Source organism: Monodelphis domestica, chromosome 4, assembly GCF_027887165.1.
Source record: "Monodelphis domestica isolate mMonDom1 chromosome 4, mMonDom1.pri, whole genome shotgun sequence".
Lineage (NCBI taxonomy): Eukaryota > Metazoa > Chordata > Mammalia > Didelphimorphia > Didelphidae > Monodelphis > Monodelphis domestica.
The window spans coordinates 416,490,723-416,516,826 of record NC_077230.1 but is presented as its reverse complement, the minus strand read 5'-3'; the positions used below and the strand labels follow the sequence as shown (position 1 = coordinate 416,516,826).

The following is a 26,104-nucleotide window of genomic DNA, read 5'->3' as shown; positions in this document are numbered from 1 at the left end:
TTTGCGCGAAAGAGCCCATCGGACTACGACTCCCAGAATCCTCCAGCAGCGGAGTCTCGCTCTCCGGTTTTCCCAGAGACCTCAGCGGCGTAAGGTTTCCAACCCAGGACCAAAGCGGGAGTCTTTGGAAGTAGACTATGGGAGCTCGGAGGTGCCTATCTGCAAGGATTCTGGGAAGGGTAGTCCGAGAGCCCGCTTGCCCATAGGTGTTGGAGGGGAGATGCTTTGAGACTTTTGTTCCTGCGTCATTTTTTCAGAAACATCCCTTTGTAAAAGCTACAAAAAGTCCAGCGATATAAAAGGAGAAAGGGCCTTCCATACTCGCCTCCTGAAAGATCACTGCGCTTTCTTTCTCCCAGTAAAGATTTCAGTTCTTAGTGCCCCAGACCTCAGACCAAGGTCTCCTTGCCAGAGGAGCGTGGGATGCCTATGACGGGATGGCAGGGGCCGGGTAGTTTTCTGGAGTCTCGAGGTCGGGCAGACCCTCTGTAGTAAGTGTAGTATTCGGGTATGGGCATGACATTTTAGAAAGGACACTGATGAACGCGCCAGCAGTGCAGTGAAATTTGGGTACTGGAGGATTTCTGAGTCATGCTGTAGAGTCAGTTAAAGGAAAAGGTGTGTGTATATATATATATATATATATATATATATATATATATATATATATATATATATATATATATATATATATATATATATATATATATATATATATATATATATATATATCCTGAATTAAATTTACAGTGGCCATAATAGAGGTCTTTAGCTATCCCACGAGTTGGAAGTAAGGGGTGGGGGGGAGGGCAGGAACAGATATCATTCCTGTTTCAGGAGACCTTTTAACAGGATGCATCTCAAAGTAAAATGGATAACCCCCCAGGCTTAGTGGATTTGTTAACTGGAGGTCTTTAAGCTGGGGAGAGGAAGACACTTTGGTATTTCTGTAGAGAGGATTCTTCAGGCAAGTCCTTTTAAACTTGAACATTGTGGGAAAAGGAAACAAAGGGGAAAGAAGTCTATTACTCAAGCTTCCAACTGTGACACTACTAAAACAAAACAAAAACCCAATTGTTCTTTATTCAAGAGGGAATGGACACACTAAAGAAAAAGCAATGATTATAACATTCAGTTCCCAAAAAGTCACCTGTATCTGATATGTGTGTCTTCTGACAATGAAACATTAAATAGAATCCATATAAAGGAAGTTTTTTTTCATGTAAAATAACATCAAAGGATCAAGGATGAGAATATTGTTTTGTATATTTATTTTAAAAGGGTTACCTATATAGACAACTTAAATATATAGTTCTGAGACATTTCAACAAAAGCTGCAAGTCTTATAACGTTCTCAAATCCAATCATTTTCTAGAATTACCCCAGTCTTGATTTTTTTCTTTAAAAAATACAAAAACTTGGGGGCAGCTAGATGCCTTTGTGGATTGAGAGCTGGGCTTGGAGATAGGAGGTCCTAGATTCAAATTTGACCTCAGACACTTACTAGCTGTGTGACCCTGAGCTAGTCACTTTACCCCCATTGCCTAATCCTTACCTCTCCTCTGCCTTGGAACCAATATACAGTCTTGATTCCAAGATGGAAGGCAAGGGTTTTAATTAAAAAATATATATCAAAAACTTTATGGATATACACCCTGTTTGCCTGAAATGTAATCTCCTGTGAACACATTAACTTTTCCTTATCTATATCAAACCCAAATTTACCTTCCTTGGCCATTGTAATTTCTACTTGCTTTAAAGATTCTAAGCTGAAGACTTTCACCAATTGAGAAGATACTGAAATCTTTTGTGGGTTCATATTTTCGCACAGTGGTAGAGGCCACAATCCTTAATGTTCTCCAGGGTCTGAAGGGTGAATCCCTATATTGGTAGCTCACCTATAGAAATATAACTAAAGTCTGCACTGAACCGGGACAGGGGTTCCATGAATCTCTCCTCACTCTGCTGCCTAGCTAGGGTGGGCAGGGCCTAGGGGCTGGCCTGTTGCTTAAAGGCTAATGGACACAGATATCCTAGGACACAGGTCACCACAGCTACTTAGAGTACTTGACTTCTGAATATTAATCAAAATGAAATCTAGCCCACGTTCAATGTAGATATGCTCTACAATGAAGGTTTTGGTGCTTGGTGAGGGCTGCTCGCCTACTGAAGGCACTCCCGCATTCGTCACAGCCATATGGCCTCTCACCAGTATGAATTCTCTGATGTTGAGTAAGAAATGTGCTGCGGCTGAAGGATTTCCCACATTCATTACATTCATATGGTTTTTCTCCAGTGTGAGTTCTCTGATGGTAATAAAGGGACTGTCTCTGGCTGAAGGCTTTCCCACATTCACTGCACTCATAGGGTTTCTCTCCACTATGAGTTTGTTGATGACGAGTGAGGAATGTGCTCCGGCTAAAGGCTTTCCCACATTTGCTGCATTCATAAGGTTTCTCTCCAGTATGGAATCTTTGATGTTCAGCAAGGGATGAGTTCTGGCTAAAGGACCTCCCACATTCATTGCATTCAAAGAGCTTCTCTGTACTATGAATTCTCTGATGTTCAGTAAGGTATGTCCTTCGACTGAATGTTTTCCCACATTCGCTACATTCATAGGGCTTCTCACCAGTATGCGTTTGCTTATGTTGGGTAAGGGAGGCATTATAGCTGAAAGCTTTCCCACATATACTACATTTGTATGGTTTCTCTCCAGTATGAGCTCTCTGGTGATAATAAAGGGATGAGTTTTGGCTGAAGGCTTTTCCACATTCACTGCATTCATATGGTTTCTCTCCAGTGTGAGTTCTCTGATGCTGGGTAAGGCACGTGCTGTGGCTAAAGGATTTCCCACATTCATTACATTCATAAGGCTTCTCTCCAGTGTGAATTCTCTGATGACGAATAAAGACTGAACAGTAACTGAAGGACTTGCCACACTCATTACATTTATAAGGTTTCTCAACATTATGAACCCTCTGATGTCGAAGAAGGTTTGAACTATCGGTAAAGGCTTTTCCACAGTCATCACATTTATACGGTTTCTCTATGGTATGGATTCTGTGATGCTGAATTAGGGATGAGCAGTACCCAAAAGTTTTCCCACATTCGCTGCATTCATAGGGCTTCTCTCCAGTATGAATTCTTTGATGTCGAATCAAGGCTGAGCAGTAACTGAAGGATTTCCCACATTCATTACATTTATATGTTTTCTCAACATTATGAATTTTCTGATGTCGAAGAAGTGTTGAGTTATCACTAAAGGCTTTCCCACATTTATTGCATTCATAGGGTTTCTCTAAAATGTGGATTTTCTGGTGCTGGGTGAGAGACGAGCAATATCTGAAGGTTTTCTCACATTCATTGCACTTATAAGGTTTCTCTCCTGTATGAATTCTCCAGTGTCGAATCAGTTCAGAGCAGTAAATGAATCCTTTCCCACATTCGCTGCATTCATAGGGTTTCCCCTGACTTCCTTGACTTATATTTAAACCGCTCTCACTTTCTCTGACTTTTTGTCCTTTAAACTTGGAGAACAAGGGGCTGTTCCTTGAGAGTCTGTCCACTATCAGCCCCTGCAAAGATCTTTCTCGAGAAACTCTCTGCTTTGGAGTTTGTGCCTTGGCCTCGGGCCTGGTCTCTGAGTCTGAAAGGAAAAAAAAAAAAACCCAACCCAATAACTTTTGTTCACGGTGCAAAGAGAAAAAAGAAACCACTGCAATGAAAAAAAAAAAAAACTGAAAATAATGCCTAGAGGCTGTATGCTTTTCACAGCCCTGAAATCCATTCAGTGCATTTTGGCAATCTTGAAAAACACTAGGGGACAAAAGAAGAAAAATGAGCTGGGTACAGAAGTATAGTAGGACCCATATAGTATATGAGATAAAGAATGACAGCTTGGACGGCTGATATGGAAATATGGTTAGCATGACTTCACATGTGTAATTGCTTTCTGGCTGTTTGACTCTGAGCAAGTCACTTAATACACAGTATTGATTCTGAGATGGAAAATAAGGATAAAAAAAAGAACAAATTGGAGCAGCTAGGTGGCTTAGTGGATAGAGGGCCAGGTCTCAAGCCAGGAAGTTCTGGGTTCAAATCTGGCCTCCCACACTTTCTAGCCTCTACTGTTCTTCTACCTTAGAACTAATACATAGTATTGATTCTAAGATGGAAGGTAAAGGACCAAACATATAAGATATAGTCTTTGCGCTAAAGGAATTTATGAGCTGCCCAGGAAGAAAAGTAGTGGGGCTCTCTCTTCTCACTTGAGTTAATCAAGCAAAGTTTGGAAGAATACTTGCCAGATGTGTGTGTGTGTGTGTGTGTGTGTGTGTGTGTGTGTGTGTGTGTGTTTTAGGTATTGTGCATATTAGATGACTTCTGACTTCCCTTTCCAGTTCTGATATCTGGTAATTCTCTGAAAAAAAAATGTTCTATTCTAGTGCAGAGCTGGGCCAAATCTGGCTGGCCACCTGATTTTCTACAGCCTGTGAGCTAAGAATGGTCTTTACAGTTTATCTGTTTTAAACCCTTACCTTCTTATCTTAGAATCTATACTAAGTATTGGTTCCAAAGCAGAAGAGCAAGAAGGGCTAGGCAATTGGGGTTAAGTGACTGGCCCAGGGTCACACAGCTAGGAAGTGTCTGAGGTCAAATTTGAACTCAGGACCCCTGGTTTCTTGGCCTTGCTTTCTATCCACTGAGCCACTTAACTGCTCCTGGTCTTTATATTTTTTAAATATAACTGTAAAAAGTTAAAATCACTCCTAGCTCTCTGACTGTACACAAACAAAAGGTCAGGCAGCTGTACTTGGCTATAGTTTGCTGACCCCTGGTCTAGGAGGAAACAGAGAAGGCTGGCTGCTCTGTATCACCAGGCAGGGTCAGGGAAGCATGTCTCTCCTGAGGGAAAAGCAGGTTGAGGTAGATGCTCGGCCCCCTACCCTGGCTCTTGGGTTGAGTGGGAGCAATAATGCCCATCTTTGCCCCTTCAGAGGAGGGGAGTTCAGATACCAAATGACAATCAGGTCTTTAACACCCATTAAGTGCAAGATTCCACAAGAATCCCAGAATTCCAGGCTTAGAAGGTGACATCTAACCCAACTCATGCCACTGCATCAAGAATCCTTCCTATAACATTCCTGACAAAGGCTTGAAGATGGAGAGATTGGAGAAGAGGGATTCGGGAGAAGTGGGAGATGGAGGACAAGCTATGGCTGAGAATCCATAAGGCAACAGTCATCTGAAAGGAGGAGGCAGTAGAGCTCCTCTGCTCCACTCCAGCTCTGCCCTAGGCACCTGGGCTTCTGCCTGGGGACCAAGACTAGCCCGCCATCTTCACACCATGTCCCCGTATTTCCCCACCCAATTTTCCACTCCAGCTCCAGGATCTATAATCAAACCAGACCTAGCAATACTCTTCACAAACAACCCTGGCTGGCCACTACTTCTACGTGCTGTCTTTCCCCGTGGATTCAGCATGGCACCTGACACGTAGTGAGGCCTGTCCATCCATTCCTTCAAGGGCGAAGTCAGGTATTGGAAACCAAACGCAGACACGGACAATCAGCGCCATTGACTAACGGCACTCTGCTGCAGCCGGGATGCGTGTCTGTGGTTCCCGATGGTGGCAGGGCCAGAAGCTGGTGCTGGGCTAAAAAGGAGGCTAAGCAGGCCAATCTGATGAAGCTTGGACGACTTCTAATGGCACCATCAGGCACTCCCTGAAATGCCGAGGCTGGGGAACTCACACTCCCTCCTGAGCCATCTCGTCTCAGGGAACCACTCTGGGCCCACAGATTGGTGTCCTATTAAGAGGCCAGGCAGTGCATGAGGGATCTATTTGGAAACAAAGGTGAGGTGAAAGGAAACATTTTCTAAGAGATGATAAGCAGCTTAGCCAGACACTTGCAGGGAAGGATCAGATAAGGGCAGATGCTGACATTGTGAGAAGTCCCCGATTGGCATTTCAAAGTTGCCACCAGTCCTAACTGACCAATCTGTCTTCTCATGGTGGTACTTTCCTGGCTATGTCCACTCACCTGGACAGGTACCTCGTAAGGCTTTTCTCTTCTCAATTCCTCGAAGGCTCCAGGGTTCTTTCCTTTGTTCCAAATGGCAGATGACATCAGGTTTGGAAGCCACAAGCCCTGCTCATGGGAAAAGGTACTGCAATTATTTTCCAGTTAGCTTATTTCTAAACATCCATAACATTTCTGGCAGCCACAAAAAGCAATGCTCTTCCTGTTCTATCCCAGAAGTCTTAGAAAGGGTTTCTGTTCATCATCACAGTAAGGGATGTGATGGGATGTGAAAATGGCCAAACTTTAATCCTCTTGAATTTCTCTGGACCTTGTTTCCCTTTGAGGGGGTTACGTAAAGAAACAAATTGTTAGAAAGGACCCTGGCGCAGAGCTCAGAAGGGAGAAGACAGCTACATCTTCAGAATAACAAATTCATAAAAAGTGTCTGGAAATCAGTAAAGCAGGGAATTAAGAAGCCAGACTACTGAGAAGGGGGCATCAAAGTCAAGATTGGGAACGCTGCTGCTGGAAGGCCAAGATTCTCAATCAAAGTTCCAAATAACAGAGTTTGACGGAAAACTGGAGAACGAATTGCAGACTAAACAAGGCCACATCTCACGGAAGCTGACACATTGACAAACTGGGGCCTGATGGTGGGGTCTGAATCTTCTAAAGAGCACCAGCTTCCTCGTAACAAGGGAAGAGACACCACCGTGAGCCAGGCGGGAAGGGGCACAAGATCACGAGTGACCCTCTGGGTATCCAGATCCAAATGGCAGGGGGCTACCTTTCTGAATACCCCCACAGAACTATGACCTCGCTTCTAGTATGGGGAGAGAAATCTTCCTTAGGAAAATCTAAATGTATTAGCCGAAAACGAGACCCAAACTTGATCTTCTTCCAATAGGGAGATTCTATCACAGATCAATATACAGAAGATGATTATGCCTTGGGGTTGGGGAAGTCCCAAGGTACCTGGGGGGCTTGAAAGAACCCTGGAGATCCTTGGGTTAAGAAGTGGCACAGGAGCATCGCTTTTGATGGTTCAGAAGAATTAGTCACTGAGGACTCTGAGACGTGCCTGACCAAGATGCAAGGCCCCAAGCCTGAACTTTTAGGTATAAAAGTTAGGCAGCTAAAAGCCTCTTACTGGCGGCTTGTTAACAGGAGAGACATCTGCTTATTGGCCAAAACACTCATCACATGACCTGTCCTCACGGAAGAAATCAGGTGGTAACTACAAGAGAAGCAAGTACTAGAAACTGTCCAGTGGTAGGCCATGCTGACCTTAGCATCAAGGGAAGTGACAGGCCCTGCCTGCTTGCCCAAGCCTCTCCCTACAATAACTGCTTCCATCCCTGCTGTGACGTAAATTCTTAGTAGAAATGCTTTTTTCATTTGTTTTATCTTGAATGCCAGAGAAAATTGCTTTTGAAAATACAGGGGTGGGCCTGAGTTACAACTGAATAATGGTTGCCCGTAGTGGACAGGCCAGCGGGACTGGGCCTTGGTTGCTGTGGCTCTCCTTCCTGGGAGCCCTCGCTGCCCTGGTGGCCTGAGTGATGTCTGTATCACGTGAGCACTCCGCAGACCCTTCGACACCATCAACATGGTGACCATCAGTAGCAACACTCTTATTCAGGCTTTAGTCTGAGGCAATGGTCAAAAACAAATGGACCCTCGACCTCTTTTTTGCTAAGAAATTGGTATATTTGCAAAGAGATCCTAGGGAAAAGAAGAAGAAGAAGACTGTTCCCACTCCTGCTAGGCTCCCAGAAAAAGTGGAATTCTTCCCTCTCAGGGCCCGGTAAACTTCCTGTGTTGAGAACACCAGATACTCAGCTGAAGGAAGGTGCAGGGACCGTGTCTCACCCAACACGGCTCAAAGCACAAAATAGACATTCCGCCAAAAGGGTGCCCATGGATCTTGGGACACAGAATTGGAGCTGGAAACAGCCTTCGAGACTGTCTCATTGAACCTCCTTGTTTTGCAGATGAAGAAATGGAGACCCAGAAAAGGCAGGGGTTTGTCTATAAAGACACAGGTAGCAAATAGCTGATGATTCGAACCCAAGTCCTGACTCCTGGTGTGGTGCTTTCCATTGCCCCACTCTGAGTGGTTGGTTGATAAAGGGACAGAGACTGACACCTTATGCCAACTAACTTTGGTGGCCCTTGGTCCAGGCCATCTTTGAGGAAAGGAAAGAGGATGGTGTGTAGGGAGGCATCCAGGTGGAGGCGAGCCCCCAAAAGCGAGGGCTCCCTAATATCCGATGGGGCTTCTATGGTGAAGAACAGAGGGACAATCCCTTCTCATCTGACCTACGGGCATCCCTGCAGGTGGATACCTTCTCAGGGGAGAAAATCCTCGAATGAGTTCCCGTAATCAGCTGGGAAAGGACCAGCTCACCTCCTCTGAAGAAGCCGCAGCCCTTCGGCCATCAGGGAGGGAAGAGGGAGAAATCCATGCCGAAAGGGCTACAATAAGAGGGAGAGTTTGTCCTCAGCAAGAGAATGCTGTACTTCCCTTGGGAGAGAGGAATCGACTTCTCTCCCTATTAAGACGGAGATAAGAAAGAGGCTTGTCCCCAGCTCCTGGGAGGAAGCGTGACCTACACATGATGGGGAAAGCAGAGAACCCTGGAGACGGACCACAGGGGCTCAGTGAGTGGCTGGAGCCTGGGGATAAGGAAAAGTCCCTCCCTGATGCCCTCCTTACAGGATGGCTCAAAGGGAAGCAGAGAAAGCCAGAGAGACATTTCCCCTTCTTGACGCTCTGACGGGCACAGTCTAAAATCCTCTAGGTGAGATGGAGGAGAAGAGAGGCTAGGAAAAGCCCTACTACGGGCACATGCCTGGAAGAGGGAAGTATGGCGGAGAAGCTACAGCCACTTCCACAATGTACTTTTGGGGTTCCCAGGAACCAGTTTTCAAAAACCTGAGATGGGAAGCTAAGTGGTTCAAAGGACAGAGCACCAGGCCTAGAGTCAGAAGGACCAGGGTTCAAATCTGACCTCGGACAATTCCTAGTTGTGTGACCCTGGGCAAGTCACTTATTTTGCCCCATTGCCTAGCCCTTACCACTCTTCCACGTTGGAACCCATACACAGTATTGATTCTAAGACAGAAGGTAAGGGTTGAAAAAAAAAAAAGAACGCAAGGGCAGCTAGGTGGCCCAAGGGATAGAAGACCAGGCCTAGAGTTAGAAGGACCTGGGTTCAAATCTGGCCTCAGATACTTCCTAGTAGTGACCTTAGGCAAGTCACTTAACCCCTAGCCCTTGCCTCTCTGTCTTAGAAGTAAGGGCTTAAAAAAACAACCCCAAAAAACCTGAGAAGCCTGGGAAAGTATGAGAAAGGCATCTGATGTAACAGCTGCCAGGAAGGCACAGACCCAACTCCACTCTCGGCTCTCGGGGTCCTCTGCCCAGCCTGGAGTCTAAGACAGCGCCGGGGGAGTTTGACTGCGTCTCCAGGGGCTGGCAGAGGCCCAGAAAGATAGTGGGAGGAACAGGAAGAAGGCCCCGGGCCCGCAGGATGGAGTCCTGCCCCCTTCAGAGCTCTGCGCCTTGGGAAGGGCCCCTGGCCCAGGGCCCAGAGAAGGATAAAGCACGCAGCCAGGCATTTCCAAGCCTACGGAGCACAGACCATTCTCCCGGCAATGGAAAGTCAAAAAGCTCTCTGTGTGGCTCGTGGCAGGGTTAGGAATGTCTCTTGCCTGAACCCTTGGCCCACAGCCAGCTGGACTCTCGACAGGCCCCTCAAAGACCCCCTGAAGGCCTGGCCGAGTCTAAGCCCCAGAGGGAGGCTGTCCTTACCCAGGAAGACCAGGTTCCTGTAATTCTCCAGCATCACCTCCCTGTGAAGGTCCCTCTGAGCGGGGGCTAGGTACCCCCACTCCTCCTGGGTGAAGTCCACAGCCACGTCCTCGAATGCCACTGACCCCTGAAATACCAAAGACACTGCTGCTTATGCTGCCCACCCCTCCCCTCCCTGCCAGTTCAGGGGTGACCCAGAAACCTCAAGGCCGCCGCTGGGCAGACAGACGTCAATGCGGGTGGGAGGAAGAGCACAGGAGGGAGTTCATTTAGTGCTGGTGAGGCCCGCCATTCTGGAAAGCCATCTGGAGTCACGCGAGAAAAATGACAAAACTGTTCATGCAGGACGACGAAGCAGCAAGAAAAGCCCAATCTGTGCACGGTTATTCACCACAGAACACTTTAGAGTGTTAGTCCAAAAGTTTGGAAACATACTACAAGCCCAACTGCGCAAGAGTTGAACAAACTGGGGAATGTGGGGAGGCTGTGGTACTGGCTCCAGATGAAGAGGTCCTGGGTTCAGATTCTACTACTTGTGTGACCTTGGGTAAGTCATTAAACCTTGCTGAGTCTCAGTTTCCTCAGCTGTAAAATGAGGTTCTGGATTAAATAGCTCCTCAGGTTGCTTCTAGCTCTAAATTTATGCTCCTAGGTTTCCTGTACCATAAAGGAGGATGAATTGATGAAGACCACAGGAAGACTTGTACAAAGTGATTCAGGAAAAAGAAAGTGGTACCAAGAGAATAATGTGCACTGAGATTATGGGTTTTTAAAAATCCACTTCATAAGTATAAAAGAAGCTATGGTTAATTAAGGGCAGCTGTGTGGCACAGTGGCTAGACCTCTGAGTCTGTGGTCAGGAAGACCTGAGTTAAAATCTGGGCTCAGATACTTACTAGCTGTGTGACCCTGGGCAAGTCACTTAACCCTGTTGGTCTCAGTTTCCTCATCTGTAAAATGAACTAGAAAAGGAAATTGTCAGCCATTCTAGTATCTTTGCCAAGAAAACTGGTGTTACAAAGAGACACAACAGAAGACTACTAAAAGACAACAACAAAAATGGTTAAATAACAATAGCTATGATATATCATGTTGCTTGCTGCCTTGGGGAGAGGAGAGGAGAGGGAGGGAAAAGAATTTAGATCACGAAATGTCAGGAAACAAATGCTAAAAATTGTTTCTGCAGACAATTGAAAAAATATGCAATAAAGCCTTTGGGGAAAAATTAATGAATGGTTAATGACTGACTAATGTATTGTATTTTCATAAAAATCCAAGATTTAAAATTTTGTTTGAGAAAAATTTCAGGGAAAGAAGTTTGCTAACTCCTTGAATCCAGAGAATGAAAGATGCCTGCAGAAACCTACCCTGCATCAAGAAGATCCAGAATGAACTTTTGGGTGCAGTTGATTGAAGTGAAGGGGGCTGAACATTTATTTTGAAAGTACACTCTTAGGCCAAAGGGAGCTGCCCCCTAATTGGCTTTTGTCAATGCGCCCAGCAAACACTGGCTTTGCTTTTTCTCTTTTCTATTTCCATCCTATCTCTATTGTAGTTTCCTCTTAGAAGGTGCAATATCGTATGCACGTGTACTTAGAAAATTTTTAGGGGTATGAGATGATTATGTCAAATGCTCAACTGGGGAGACTAGTCTCCCAAATGATCACAGGGGGAATTGTGAAGATGGAGCTAACTCTCCTTTGCCCATTTGTAGATTTAATCACCAGAAGAGCATATACCCCACTTACACTAGAGTGGGGGCGATCTGTGACCCATGCGTGCAATAGTGGGTGATGAATCAGAATCGACTGGCTGCCCCTGGGCTGTCCTAAGCAAAGGTTTAGCTGTAATTGGTACACGTAAGATGGAAGGAAGTCACAGGAAGTGACGAAAAGGAAGGGTCTTTAAAAGTGCCAAGATCTTCCTGTGAAGACATATTTCACCTTGAACTTGATCTTGAAGGAGCTCCAGCTTGGGACCTCGGACTGCTCTTGGATTTTTCCCTTAGAGCTACCCTGTGGGTGAGTGAAAAAGGCTGACTCCTTTCCTGGAATTTCTGAAGGGACCAGCCTCAGGGGAGGCCTCCCCTCTTGAGAGAGGCTTTATGACTCAAGTCCTTGCTTTATTCAACCCTAGGTCCTCGGCTCAAGGCTGAGGCCCCTCTGACTGAGAACTAATTAGTCCTGCCTGGATTGAGCCAGGGGCCGGAGCAAAATATTTAGTGTGTTAGGTTAGATATGTCACCCTATTCTTTCTCTGATTTTCTTACTTTCATCCTTTCTATATTTTATAAATTGCTAAAAAATAATTTGGAATTGATTAAATTCCTGGTGATCACGCTTGTAAATAATTTAATCCAACCCTTTAATTTTTAACCCCCCTACATCTTCCCCCTAACTCTAAAATAATTTAATAGTAGGTATGAAAAAGATTTGGAGGTCTTGGTCAACTGAGTGCTTACTGTGCCTCAGTGGTAAAAGATGGCAGCCAAAATATCCAGTGGCACCTTGGGCCACCCTGGAATAAGTCCCTGTGTCCTGCGCAAACCACATCTGGAGTATGGCATTGGTTAATTTGGGGCATCACATTTTGGAAAGGACATCGATAGCTAGGTAATGGCCAGAGGAGGGTGACCAGCTTAGTGAAGGGTCTTAAGATTCAGCCTTATGAGGAAGGTGAGCTGAAGAACACAAGATATTCAGCCCTGAGAAGAAAACACTTGACACTCATGAGCTGTCATAATTCAAAGGGCTATCCTGGGGAAGAAGGGCTAGCACTCTCTTGCTTGGTCCTGGAGTCGAGGCAGAAGAAACTACAGAGAAGCAGGCTGGAGCATGATGTAAAGAAAAATCTGGCTAAAACCCTTGAGTGATTCCAAAGAGGAATGGGGGGCTCCCATGTCAGGAGGCCTTCGGGCAGAGCCTGGCTCACTGCTCCACTCCTTAAGGACGTCTGTTCAGAGAGGGGTGACACGATGGCTACTGCAACTCCAGCTCAGCTTCTGTGAATCTAACCGTTCATTCAGGGAGGAAGCGGGTTACAAAGAACTCTGAGACGGCAGTCCTCCCAGGCACAGATGTCGGAGGGGAGGAGACCACCAATGGTTCCTGGAGGGCCTGGGACCCAAGAGAGGGGTCATGATGGCGAAAGAAGGCACCGTCTGTTCTCTCTGAAGGCGCAGGACACAGTCTCAGTCCAAAAATTCCAAGGAAATAATGCAAATTAGTGTGTAACAAATAAGGATCCCTGAAGTTGAGGAAAGCTATGGTGTCCATTCAATCCAACTCAATAAACACTCCCCCCTGTCCTGTCTTAGAATCAGCACTGTGTATTGTTACCAAGACAGAGGAGCAGCAAGGGCTGGGCAATGGGGGTGAAGTGTCTGAGGCCAGATTTGAACCCAGGATCTCCTGTCTCTAGGCCTAGCTCTCAATCTACTGGGCCACCTCACTACTCTCTCAAGAAACACTTCTTAAGGATCTCCTCTGCATAGGACACTGGGCTGGACCGAAAATAGAGCAACACCAAAATGACACAATCTCGGACTTCAAGGAACTAATGGTCTCCTGGTGGCAGACTGGATGCGATGGAGCAAAGGGGGTACCCAGACAAAGTGCTCTAGGGAGAACTGAGGAAATTCTCTTTTTTGAGGGGGAGTCAGGAAATGCTTCCTAGAGAAGGTAATAAATAGTCAACCCAGGCCTTGCAGGGGTAGAATTTCAACAGGCACAGATAAACAGAGTTCTTTCCAGACATAGGAAACAGCCTAAACAAAGGCATGAATGCTGGGAAATTGGCATTAGGAAGATGAATATGGCAGCCAAGAGAGCTTCCTGAATGGAAGCAGATACTCAGCTCCCCAAAACCTATTTCAGCAAAAATCTAAAATTCATTCCAAAGTGGATAATGATCAAGAAACTAGAATAATGATGAGAAACGAGGGCAAATATAACCACTTCCACCCTAGACACACACAAAAAGTCATCCAGAATCCCACAGGCAGTCAGGAAGGAGTCTGCCAGCAAAGCCAGGCCAAGGTAAGCAAACCCACCTGCAGCCTCCCAGCAGGCCCAGAGACTGGCCAGACAAATGTCTGCATCTGGAAGCAGCAAGAATAGAAGGCTCCTGCTCAAAAGCCTGAGAACGGCTTGGCCTCAGTGGCCCCAGGGAGTGTTGGTGACTAGAGTGGGAGAGTCCAGAGATTAGGGCTGTGAGGGCTTTAGTTCAAGGCCCCTGAAGACCCAGTGCTAAAAACCTCAAAAAAGCAAAGGCACTAAATCCCAGTAGGCAGAGGTCACCATAGACACGTAGGTAACCCAGGCTGAGGCCAAGTAGAACAGATGACTCTAGGGGGCAGTTGGGTAGCTCAGTGGATTGAGAGCCAGGCCTAGAGATGAGAGATCCTGGGTTCAAATTTGATCTCAGATACTTCCCAGCTGGGTGACCCTGGGCAAGTCACTTCATCCCCATTGCCTAGCCCTTATCACTCTTCTGCCTTGGAACCAATACACAGTATTGATTCCAAAATGGAAGGTAAGAGTTAAAAAAAAAAAAGAACAGATGACTCTATCCCAAAAGTGCAGCAAGGAGTGGAGCCTAGCTTGGGAAAGAAAAATCTAATTCAGGAACTTAAGCTAGAGAGATGAATAAACTATGATACCAACAAATATAAAAAAGTTCTTAAAGATTTAAAGATGCTCAAAAATCCAGCCTAGGAAAAAGTCACTACAAGAAGGGACAAAAAGGAAAAAATGAATTTTCCAAAAAGATTATGCAAATACTTAGAAGAAATGAAGCAAAAATTAAAAAATTAAATTAAAAATAAATAAAGCAAAAGACAAAAAAAGAAAAGAAATAAAAGTCTTGGAAGGAGAAATTAGAAGGAAAATAGTTTAGAATGGAAAGGGGGCAAACCTTACCCAAGAAATGGAATCCTGAAAACTAGGATAGGTCAAATAGAAATCAATGACTCCATGAGACAGCAAGAGATATTAGAACAAAGTCAAAAGATTAAAGAAATAGAAGAAAATCTAAGTTATTTGTTATAAAAAATAATCAAACTGAAAATGGGTCAATGAGAGAGAACTTAAAAATCACTTCCTGAAAAATTATTATTAAAAAAGCCTGGATACTATATTTTAAGAACTTATAAATGAAAGCTTCTCAGATCTATTAAAATCAGAGTGCAAAATGAAGGTAGGAAGAATTCACTGACTGCTTCTTCTACAAACTATAGGAGCCACTGGAATATATAATAGGCAAAATAAAAAAAAAGCAAGAGATATAGACTCATCCAAGAACAGTATACCTTGCAAATAATAGTATGGGGGAGGGGAATGGATCTTTAATGAAATGGTGAATTTTCAAACATTATTGATGAAAGGAAAAGAGTTCTTTCAATGGGAAACAAAAATAAGGTAATTTATATAAATTTGAACAGTCTTTTGATAATGTAGCACTAACATTCTAATGTGAGGAAAGGGAGCAAGTATTCCTTCAGAGAATGAAAGAAAGCTAACTGGGAAAAACAGGATCTGGGAGTAGATTTGGTCTGCTGTGAGGATTTTAAGAGAAGAAAGAGGAGGAACGGTAAAAGGAATAAACCAATGTAAAAGAAAAGTTAGAATGTCTATACAATTTCGGTGGGTGAGCAGAAGGGTATGTGAACATGGAGTGGGTGGTAGGGGGGCGGGCATCAGATCAATCTCTATCTTATCCGAAATGGTCAAACATTTGATGGAGAAATTCAGTACTTCAAATTCAACAAGGGAGTAAAGGGGGAAGGGATGAGGTTAAATGGACACCATTCTCTCCTGGTTTTCCTCCTAACTCTCTGACTGCACCTTCTCTTTTTCCTTTGCTAGATCATCCTCCAGATCAGGCCTTCTAACTATAGGAGTCCCTCAGATTCTATCTTGGGCCCTCTTCTCTTCTCCCTTTGTATGTCTTCACTGGGTGAGCTCATCCGTTCCCATAAATTTAATGACCATCTTTCTCAAATCAACCTCTCCCACATCTCTCTCTCCCAGTTCCCCAGGTTCTCAGCCTAGGAGTTGTCCAGGACTCCTCACTACTTCCATATTCAGGCTATTGCCAAGGCCTGTTGAATTCACCTTTACAGCATCTCTCCCAATACATCCCCTTCTCTCCTTTGACTTTGCCCCAACCTTGGTGCAGAGCCCGGACACCTCACATCTGGACCACGCTCTGCTGGTGGGTCTTCCTACCTCAAAGCTTTTCCCACACCAGTCCATCCTCCATCCAGCCACCAAAGTGACTTTCCTGAAGCACAAGTCTAACCATGCCACCCCTCCTACTCAATACACTCCAGTGACTCCCTATTGTCTCTAGGAGCAAACACAAAATACTGTTTGACCTTCAAATCCCTTTCCTGTTCCCTCCAGTCTTCTTCCACTTCACTCCCAGACTCACAGTCTTTGATCCAGTGACAGTGGCCTCCTGGTTCTTACACAATCCAGGCTCTCCATCTCTCTGCTCTGGACATTCTGGCTGTCCTCCAGTCCGGAACACTCTCTCTCCTCAGCTTTGATTACTGATCTCCCTGGCTTCCTTTAGCTAAAATCTTACCTTGTACATGAAGCCTTCTCCAATCTCAATCTCTGTCTCTCTCTGTCTCTCTCTCTCTCCTTCTCTCTCTCTCCTTCTCTCTCTCTCTCTCTCTCTCTCTCTGTCTCTCTCTCCCTCTCCCTCTCTGTCTCTCTGTCTCTCTCTCCCTCCATCTCTCTCTCTCTCTGTCTTTCTGTCTCTGTCTCTCTCTCTGTCTCTCTCTCTGTCTCTCTCTCCCTCTCTCTCTCTCTCTCTCTCTCTCTCTCTCTCTCTCTGTCTCTTTCTCCCTCTCTCTCTCTCTCTCCCTCCGTCTCTCTCTCCCTCTCTCTTCTCTCTCTCTCTGTCTCTCTGTCTCCCTCCATCTCTCTCTCTGTCTCTCTCTCCCTCCATCTCTCTCTCTCTGTCTCTCTCTCCATCTCTCTCTCTGTCTCTCCCTCCTTCTCTCCCTCTCCCCCCCTCTTTTTTTAACCTTTACCTTCTGTCTTAGAATCACTACTGGGTATTGGTTCCAAGGCAGAAGAGTGGTAAGAGCTGGGCAATGGGGGTTAAGTGACTTGCCCAGGGTCACCCAGCTGGGAAGTATCTGACCACTGGATAGATTATTTTCTTCTTTTAAACCCTCACCTTCAATCTTAGAATCAATACTGTATATTGGTTCCAAGGCAGAAAAGTGGTAAGAGCTAAGCAAAGGGGTTAAGTGACTTGCTCAGGGTCACCTAGCTAGGAAGTGTCTGAGGTCACATTTGAACCCAGGACCTCCCAACTCTAGTCCAATCTCTCTTAATTTCAGTGCCACCTGTATTAATTATTTCCTATTTATTCTATCTATAGATTATCCATGCATTGCTTTTGCTTGCTGTCTCCTCCATTAGAGTGTGAGGTTCTTGAGGGCAGGGACTGTCTTTTGCCTCTTTTTGAAATCTACAATGCTTGGAACAGTGCCTGGTGCATAGTAGGCACTTTATTTTTGTGTTTACTGACTGACAGGGAAACAAATGGGAATAGTTCCAATCCCAATACATTTCCTAAACCTGAAAATGGGGCGGGGATTAAGCATTTATTAAAACTTTAAAAGAAGGGAAGAAAAAGATTAGAATCTTAAGAAGGAAACCCAAGTTTCCAGGACATTGTTCTAGAATAGGATTACACTGTAAGAAATAGTGAAAGAGATGATTTTTTTAAGCCCTCACCTCCCACCTTAGAATCCATACTGAGTATTGGTTCCAAGGCAGAAGAGCAGTAAGGGCTAGGCAATGGGGGGTTAGGTGACTTGCCCAGGGTCACACAGCTAGGAAATGTCTGAGGTCACATTTGAACCCAGGACCTCCGATCTCTGGGCCTGGCTCTCAATCCATGAAGTCACCTAGGTGCCCCTGGAAATGTTTAGGGTTAGGATTTTTTAAAGGATGTATTTGGTAGCTGAAGGAAGGAGTAGAAGGAGGCCAATATGAAATATGTTGCCATAGTTCAGGCAAGAGGTGATAGGGGCCTGAACTCAGATAATGGAAATATATAAATAGAAAAAGGGGGATGGATTTGAGAGATTATATGGCAGTAGAATTAAAAGGACTTATAAAAACTGACTGAATGTGGAAGGTGGGAAAGAAAAAGAGTCCAAGATAATAACTTGGTGATCTGAAACCATCATGACCAGGAGGATGGAGCACTATTAACAGAATAAAGAATCAGAAGAGAGACGGTGAGGGGCAAAAGTGATAAATTCCGTTTTGGCCAAGCCAAATCTGAGGCATCAGTTGCACGTATAACAGGAAAATGAACTCGGGGGAGAGATCTGAGTCTGAAAATTGTGGAGTTGTTGTTGAAATCAAGAGAAGAATCAGATCCGTGGGAGCTGATGAGCCCTCCGGATGAAATCAATTTCAGGGAGAGAACCCAGGGATATATCCACATTGGAAAGCATGAAGAGGAAATTAAAGCATTGAAAAGGATAGTGAAAGGAGAGATGGGGAACAAGGAAGGGGGGATTAGTGGAAAGAGAAAGCGGGAGACAAGACGGAGAGAAGAGAGGAGAGAAGGAGGGAGGCAGAAGAGAGGTGACAGATGGGGAGAGAGAAGAAGAGGAGAAGAGAACCCAAGACACCAGATGTAGGCCATAGACAGTGATCCAGCAGATCCAGGAGGAGAGGGTGTGCAATCAAATCTGGGAAAACTTGAAATGCCAAACAGAGGCACTGGAAGAGTGTGTGTGTGTGTGTGTGTGTGTGTGTGTGAAGAGGACATCACGTTGACACAGTTAGGAAAGTTCCTTTGGCAACCCTGTGGAGGATGGATTGGGATAGGGAGAGGCTGGAGTCAGACAGGAAGCTATCACAGGTCAGATGGGAAGTGATGAGGGTCTGGACAAGGGCAGAAGAAGCCAGCCTGGGCGGCCCGAGCAGCCTGAAGACTGAGAAAACTCTGTTGTCCAGTGAAAGGGGCAAGGCTGACTTTGGAGAGAGCCCCTTCCTCAGGGACACGTAGCAGGAAGAACCTGGCCTGCCACTTTGGGGAGCCTGAGGTGGGTGTAAAGACATGAAGGACACCCCTGCGGAGGTCAAAGAGCCTGGGGACCTCTTGGCTGAACCTCTGATTCCCTGCTGCCTTTAGGCACAGTTAGGCTTCATACAGACAAATGGAGACCCCTGGGCCCCCGGGGTCACTACCTTGTGGTCTCAATCTCATCAGAGCACCCATGCACACAGAGCTAACAGGACTCACATCACAGGGCCTAATAGCCCTCCTATACTCCATGGTGGCCTGGAGGAAACTTTATCCTTGGTGAGCAAACTCCCCTCTTGACTGAATCTTTTTCTTCCCTGTTCCCTATAGCTCTTAACAAAGTAGAAGGGGTACGGTGGACAGGAGGTAGGAACTTGGAGACACAAAGACTTGGGTTCCAATCCTACCTCCCACTCACTAGCCTGGGGATCATGGACTAGGCTTGTAAGCTTTGTGCCTCAGTTTCCTCATCTTATAAGGGCACCCTCTCCACAGGGTGGCTATGAGCATCAGAGGAGACATTGGGGACTTGAATGTTTTTGTCACCCTCTTTTTAAGCTTTCCCAGACTCCCCTCAGCTCTTGACACTGATTTCCAAGGAGGCCTTGCCCTCTCTTCGCTCTGCATTTTTTTTTTGTTAAACCCTTCCCTTCCATCTTGGAATCAATACTGTGTATTGGTTCCAAGGCAGAAGAATGGACAGGGTTAGACAATGGGAGTTAAGTGACTTGCCCAGGGTCACACAGCTGGGAAGTGTCTGAGACCAGATTTGAACCTAGGCCTGGCTCTCAATCCACTGAGCTACCCAGCTGCCCCCGCTCCATTCATTTTTAATCAGGGCCCTTCATCTGAAATGTCCTCCCTTGAATTATCACCTCCAGGCAATGGCTGGCCCCTAGAACCCTGTTCCCATTAGAAGTCAACATTCTCAGCACTCTTAGGCCTGGCTCTCAGCTGCCTTTTTCTATCCTGTCATCCTCAAAGACATTGGCAGCCCTGTTGATGACCCCCCCCACACACACACTCTAACCTACAGTTTTTGGATCTTTGAGCCTCTTGAATAAGGCCACCAAAGACACCAAACCCATGCCCTCAGCCTCGCAGAATACTGTTCTGCCTTGGAAAAACTCTGGGGAGCCAAGAGCAAGGCAACAGACCTAAGAATATGCCAAACAGGACCTATACCTTCTGGTACAGCAAATATGGAAACCTGATCTTCTTGAACATGCCTATTTGGTGCAGGGGCTTGTTTCTATTTTTGGGAGGCATTTTCTGAGGGGGCTGGGGGCTGTCAAGAAAGAAGAAAGAAAGAAAGAAAGAAAGAAAGAAAGAAAGAAAGAAAGAAAGAAAGAAAGAAAGGAGGGAGGGAGGAAAGAAAGAAAGAAAGAAAGAAAGAAAGAAAGAAAGAAAGAAAGAAAGAAAGAAAGAAAGAAAGAAAGAAAGAAAGAAAGAAAGAAAGAAAGAAAGAAAGAAAGAAAGAAAGAAAGAAAGAAAGAAAGAAAGAAAGAAAGAAAGAAAGAAAGAGAAAGAAAGAAAGAAAGAAAGAAAGAAAGAAAGAAAGAAAGAAAGAAAGAAAGAAAGAAAGAAAGAAAGAAAGAAAGAAAGAAAGAAAGAAAGGAAGGAAGGAAGGAAGAAACAAAGAAAGGAAGGAAGAAAGAAAGAAAGAAAAGAGGGTTATTAAAGCATTTCTTCATGTGCAAAAGAGAAAGAAGGAAGGCAGGAAGGAAGCACAAACAAGCAGGACAGCTTTGGAAGTTACATGCTGAATTTATTACAAACTGAAGATGAAAAGCCAGCTTTGTGGCTTCACGTACAATCCTCCATGTCTGCTGGAAGTTGTATAAAGGGATGCTTGTTTTACAGAAAGCATGGTGAGGCCTCCAGAAAAGTCAAGGAGAGAAAACACAGTGCATATAGCAAAGGAAGAAGCTAACTGGGGGTCAGGCAGACCTGGGTTCAAATCTGACCTCCACCCAAGCCTCTGGCTTCAGCCAGACCCTCCATTCATTGTGTGGACAGTGATCTCCCTGGCACTTATCCACAAGCCCCAAGTGATCATTGGATGTGATTCTGCCTTCCTGCCTGCCTTTGATGGTCTCTTCAATGAGAGTCAGACTTCTTGAGGGCAAGAAAGGAGCCTTATTCCTGCACTGAGCTCCGACAATGGTCATGGAAATATCTGCAGGATGAATGGGTAAAGGTTGGGTGGAGAGAAGAGAAAGCCTAAGGAGGGTAATCAGGCAAGCAAAGAGACTGCCCTATAGAGTCCACCATCTACCAAGAGCTCCTGGTCCTGAATCTGGATGGGAAAAGAGAAGAAACCCCAACTCACCAGAGAGCCAGTCCTCGAGGGCCTTTCTTCTTCTGTGATTCCCTCTTGATGAAGAGCGGACTCCTGGAAAGGAAGATCTAGGAGAGAAGAGAGGAGCTGTGAAAGACAGTCATGGTGACACCAGCATGGGGTCTGACAACATGGCACCAGCACCACCCATCTGACACTCTGGTAGTGTCCCTGCCCTCATGGAGCTTCCAACCTGCTTTGGGCTCACCTCTCCTCCTGCTCCCCACATTGCCAGGACCCCACCTGCCTTTGCAGTCACCCCCGATGGAGGGAGGCCACTTCGTGTATCCACTGAGGTTGAATTAGTAACTTCCCACAGGCAGGAGATCTGTCCGCTTTAATACAGGAAGTCTCCTGCACACTCAGGGCAGATGTGGAGGACTGCAGACTCTGACCTGCTTTTCTGGTATGAGGGAAGGCTGATAGGAGGTAGGGGCTGGGAAGAGGAGGCATGACCACAGATCTGACTGTGGGGTAAAAAGAAATGGGAGCAAAAATCTGTTTTAAAGAACTGAATACAGTTCTAGGTACCAAACTGAAAGAATGATCCGGATGAATGCAATCAATTTCTGTGCTGTAAGAAATGAGGAATATGAAGAATGCAGAGAAGCATGAGAAGACTTATATGAATGGACAGAAAGCACTGACCACCACATTTAAAGAACTACTATCTAATGTACAATAACCCGAAATAGATATTAATTAATTAGAATGAACCAACTTGGCCCTGGAAAAAAGCGGGGGAAATGTGTTCTCCTGCCCCCCACTGGCCTCCTTTGCAGAGGTCAGGGGCCATGGGTAAGAAAGATAGCACACACTGTTGTCAGACCAGTTCACTGACTGTTGGCTGGTTTTGTCCTGTTTTTCTCCTTCTTCATCTTTTTAAGTCTTTTTTTACAAGGAGAGGGCTCGGTGGAGAGGGGAAGGGATATATTTGGAATTGAAGGTGATTAAAAACCAAAGAGATAAACAAAAATAAGACTAAAAGGAAAGAAAGCTATTGATCAAACCTCTTTGGGATGGCAACAACCTGGATAGTACAGGGCTTGAAAGGGTACCCAAAAGGATGAGGAGTGTTTAAAAGGGGAGGACCTAAATCTTGGTCTTCAGACACACAGAAGAAAGGCCATCAGCCCATGCCAGACCCCTTCAAGTTGGTGTTACTGTCCCTGTTCCTTCCCTGCCTCTTTTAAAAATCCTTGCCTTCTGTTTTGGTATCAATTCTAAAAATGAGGAACGCAAGGGCTAGGCAATTAGGGTTAAGTGATTTGTTCAGAGTCAGTCATATAGCTGGGAAGTATCTGAGGCCAGATTTGAACCTAGGTCCTCCTGATGCTCTATCCACTGAGCCACCTAACTGCCCTATTATCCCCATTTTCTATTTTTCTGCAGCATCTCATGGTTAGCACTTAACCGTCAAAAATGATTCTGGAAAAGAGATTAGGCCTTTGTGTCGTGGCCAAATATAGAAGCACTTCCATCTCTTTTAACAAAGAAAGCTGGCTTTTCACCTTCCTTATTCAGAGGATGGATACCGAATCCATCCTCTGAGTCCTCTGGAGAAATCAGCTTCTACAAGACATTACCTTTGGCATCAAAGAGCCTGGGCGGCCTAATGGAGAAACTCAGAGCAAGGAGTCAAGTGGCCTGGATTCTTTTCCTGGATCTAACATTAACTTGTTGTGGGATCTTATGAAATTCTCTCTGTAGCTTCAGTTTCCTCATTTGTTAAAAAAGGGCTCATAGCATCTGCCTTCCCTGCTTCACAGAGCTCCTAGAAGAACAAAATGAAATCAGGGATACACCAATGGCCAAATTAGATTTAAAGCCAGCCCAGCAAAAAAAAATTCTTTGGAGGATGAGGTTTCCAAGTGGGTGGGAACACTGGCCCCATCCACCAGCCCCAGTGACCTGGAATGTCCCCAGGCCTGGAATGTTCTCCCTTGCCAACTCCGCCTACTGACTTCCCTGGCTTCCTTTAAGTCTCAACTGCAATCCCATCTTTTACTGGAAGCCTTTCTCCAACTCTTCTCAATTCTGGTGCCTTCTCTCTGTTAGTTATTTCTGTTTATCCTGTCTCCTCCTTGTTTTGTATCTATTTGTTTGCATGCTGTTTCCCTGCTTAGAATATAAGCTTCTTGCGGGAAAGGACTGTCTTTGGCCTTTTTGTATGCCCAGTGCTTACCCCAGCGCCTGGCACATAGTAGGTGCTTAATTTGTACTGATTGACTGTAAAGGGGCATGTTCTTTCCAAGGAGGCATCCAAGGCCTCCCGGAGCCCAGCACTTTTCTCTTTCCTCAGATGTCCACCCCTTCATCCATCCCTGGTATCTATCCCTCTTCCCGGTACCTTTCCCTTCAAGGATGCTCTCAGGCATTGAGTCAAATCCTCAAGAGTGTGGTCCTACTCACCGTGCTCAGGCTGTTGTGCCACCTTCACCCACGGGTCCATCTCCTCAGGGGCGGAAGAGAAAGATGGCTCTGATCTTTCACAGGGATCTCTGAGTCCTGCCCTGAAGTGTTGCTCAGAGGGCTCAGGGTCAGGCTTATTTCTTCCTAGGGTGACTTCTTGGAGCCCAGGAACACCTTCCACTTTCACTCTCAGGAGGCTGACTGGTTCCTGAGGAGCCAGGATGTATGGGGTCAGGAGCACAGCCATGACCCAGCACAGGGGCAGGTTCTGAGGAGCTGCAAGGTTGGCTCTGAAGGTGTTTCCTGGGAAGAAACCCAACTTCCTGGGACCCCTTGAGATAAAGAAGCCACCAGCTTGGAGTACCCTCCAGAATGCTGCAGAGACCTTGAAAGAGAATAGAGATCCACAGTGTGAGTGCCAGGCAGAGTTAGCAGGGATCTCAGTTAAGCCCCCCTAGAGATTCTGCAGTAGTCAGACACGAAGATGTGTGTGTGTTCTAATGAAAACACAACCTTATGGGAAGCCAAAGTACCATTCTGGATACTCCTCAGACCACAGCTCTTTTCTTTTCTTTTTTAAAAAAATCCTTACCTTTCATTTTAGAATCAATAGAATACGGTGTATTGGCTCAAAAGCAGAAGAGCAGTAAGGACTAGGCAATGAGAGTTAAGTGACTTGCCCAGGGTCACACAGCTAGGAAGTATCTGAGTATCACATTTGAACCCCGGACCTCCCATCTCTAGGCCTGACTCTCAATCCACTGAGCCACCTAGCGTCCTTCCATAGTCCCTTTCTCACAGCAAGAAGATAACCAACATTTATATACAGCTTTAAAATGTGCAAAGTACTTTACATACATTATGTCACTAGAACCTCACAATAACCTGATATCAGGAGTAATTATCCACATTTTGCCAATAATGATGCTGAAGTTCAGATAAATTAAGTGCCTTGCCCACAATCAGAGCTAGTTTTAGGATTTGAATTTAACTCTTTCCAGTTCTTTTTTTTTAAACCCTCACCTTCCATCTTAGAATCAATGCTGTGTATTGGTTCTAAGACAGAAGAGTGATCAGGACTAGGCAATAGGGTTAAGTGACTTGCCCAGGGTCACACAGCTGGGAAGTGTCTGAGATCAGATTTGAACCCAGGACCTCCCATCTCAAGGCTTGGTTCTCCATCCACCGAGGCACCCAGCTGCCTCCTCTTTTTCCAATTCTAAACTCAGTATTCTACAGAGTCAAAGTATTCAGTAGATTCAGGGGTACCAGCCACACAAGCCACTAGCTCTCATGGGTCCCAAGACACACACTGGCACTAATACAGAATCACTGAACCCAAGATGGTTTGAAGAGGAAGGAGAATGTGAGAGGAGGTTAGGGGGGTTTCGAGGAGGGGAAGCAGCAAGATAGAGTGCAATAGGGAGGCAGAAGGAAAGGAAAGATGAGGCCGAGGGAGATTGGGAGAGGTAAGAGGGATGGGGTTGGAGAAGGGTCAGATGGAGGAAGATGGGGAAGATGAAGAAAGGGAGAGATGAAGAAGGACGGGGAAGGTAGGGTGGGATGGGGGAGATGAGGAGGGATGGAGGAGATGGAGAGTGATGGGGAAGGGGAGGAGAGGTGAGGAGGGATGGGAGAGGTGAGGAAAAATGGAAAAGGTGGGGGGAGATGGAGAGTGATGGGAGGAAGTGGGGAGGGATGGGGGAAGATGAGGGAGACAGGGTGCAGGGGACAGCAGAATGGAGGGACAGTCAATAAGGATGGGGGTGACGGAGCAGGGCTAGCAGGAGTATGTGATAGAGGACCTCTGTCGACTCCGCGGCTCAGCACCCCACGGCCCAAGACTCCCGTCACTCCCGTCAGCGTCACCTCCGCCGCTGCCACCGTGGTCCAGCGCTCGCTTGGGCAGCCCGTACAAATGCGTCTGCGCAGGAGCAGCCCCGGAGAAGCCAGTTCAGACCAATCCCAGAATCCTCCACACGCTGTCAAGGTCTCGTGGGGAAGGCTGGGAAATGTAGTCCGGAGGGCTTTGCCGCAGAAGAACGAGCCTTTGGCGGCCGGGGCTGCGGTGTCGGACCGAACTGGATAACCTTGGAGGTCCCGCGGGCTGTAAATCTAGGGTACTGCGTCCCTTGTATCTACTCAGCCAGGCATCTCCAGCAGCCCAGAGGACATCGCCATCTGCATTGTTCCCAGCAGGGGCAGACCCAAAGCAAATCCATCATTAATGTGCCAGTCTGTAGCGGGGGCTCTAGTGGAGGGACCCAGGAGTCTGTGCCCCCGACCGAGGTACGGACCATTTGAATCAAAGACTTGAAAGGGTCAGGCAAGAAGTCCTGGATTCAAATCTTGCCCCTAACACTTATGTGTGTGTAACCCTAAGCAAGTCACTTCTTGTCTAAGAGCCCTAATCAGTTCTCTAGGAGGATAGGGTGCAGATAC

The 26,104-nt window shown here is 46.0% G+C and overlaps 1 protein-coding gene across 4 annotated transcripts; it reads right to left on the bottom strand.

The window, feature by feature from the left end:
* Positions 1–1,254: 1,254 nt before the first annotated feature.
* On the bottom strand, positions 1,255–25,616 carry LOC100017222 (zinc finger protein 883-like). Of its 4 annotated transcripts, none has more exons than XM_007491881.3 (6): positions 25,468–25,616; positions 23,663–24,047; positions 21,242–21,318; positions 9,844–9,970; positions 6,045–6,152; positions 1,255–3,646 (listed from the first exon to the last, which is right to left on the bottom strand). In XM_007491881.3, exons 2-6 carry the CDS (start codon positions 23,907–23,909, stop codon positions 2,109–2,111), a joined length of 2,097 nt encoding a protein of 698 aa, XP_007491943.2. In that variant the 5' UTR covers positions 23,910–24,047; positions 25,468–25,616; the 3' UTR covers positions 1,255–2,108. The 4 variants fall into 4 exon arrangements, with proteins under 4 accessions (XP_007491943.2, XP_056652052.1, XP_056652053.1 ...); XM_056796074.1 differs by lacking the exon at positions 25,468–25,616 and adding an exon at positions 22,837–23,024 and having other exon boundaries at positions 23,663–23,795; XM_056796075.1 differs by lacking the exon at positions 9,844–9,970 and having other exon boundaries at positions 25,468–25,591.
* Positions 25,617–26,104: the final 488 nt, after the last annotated feature.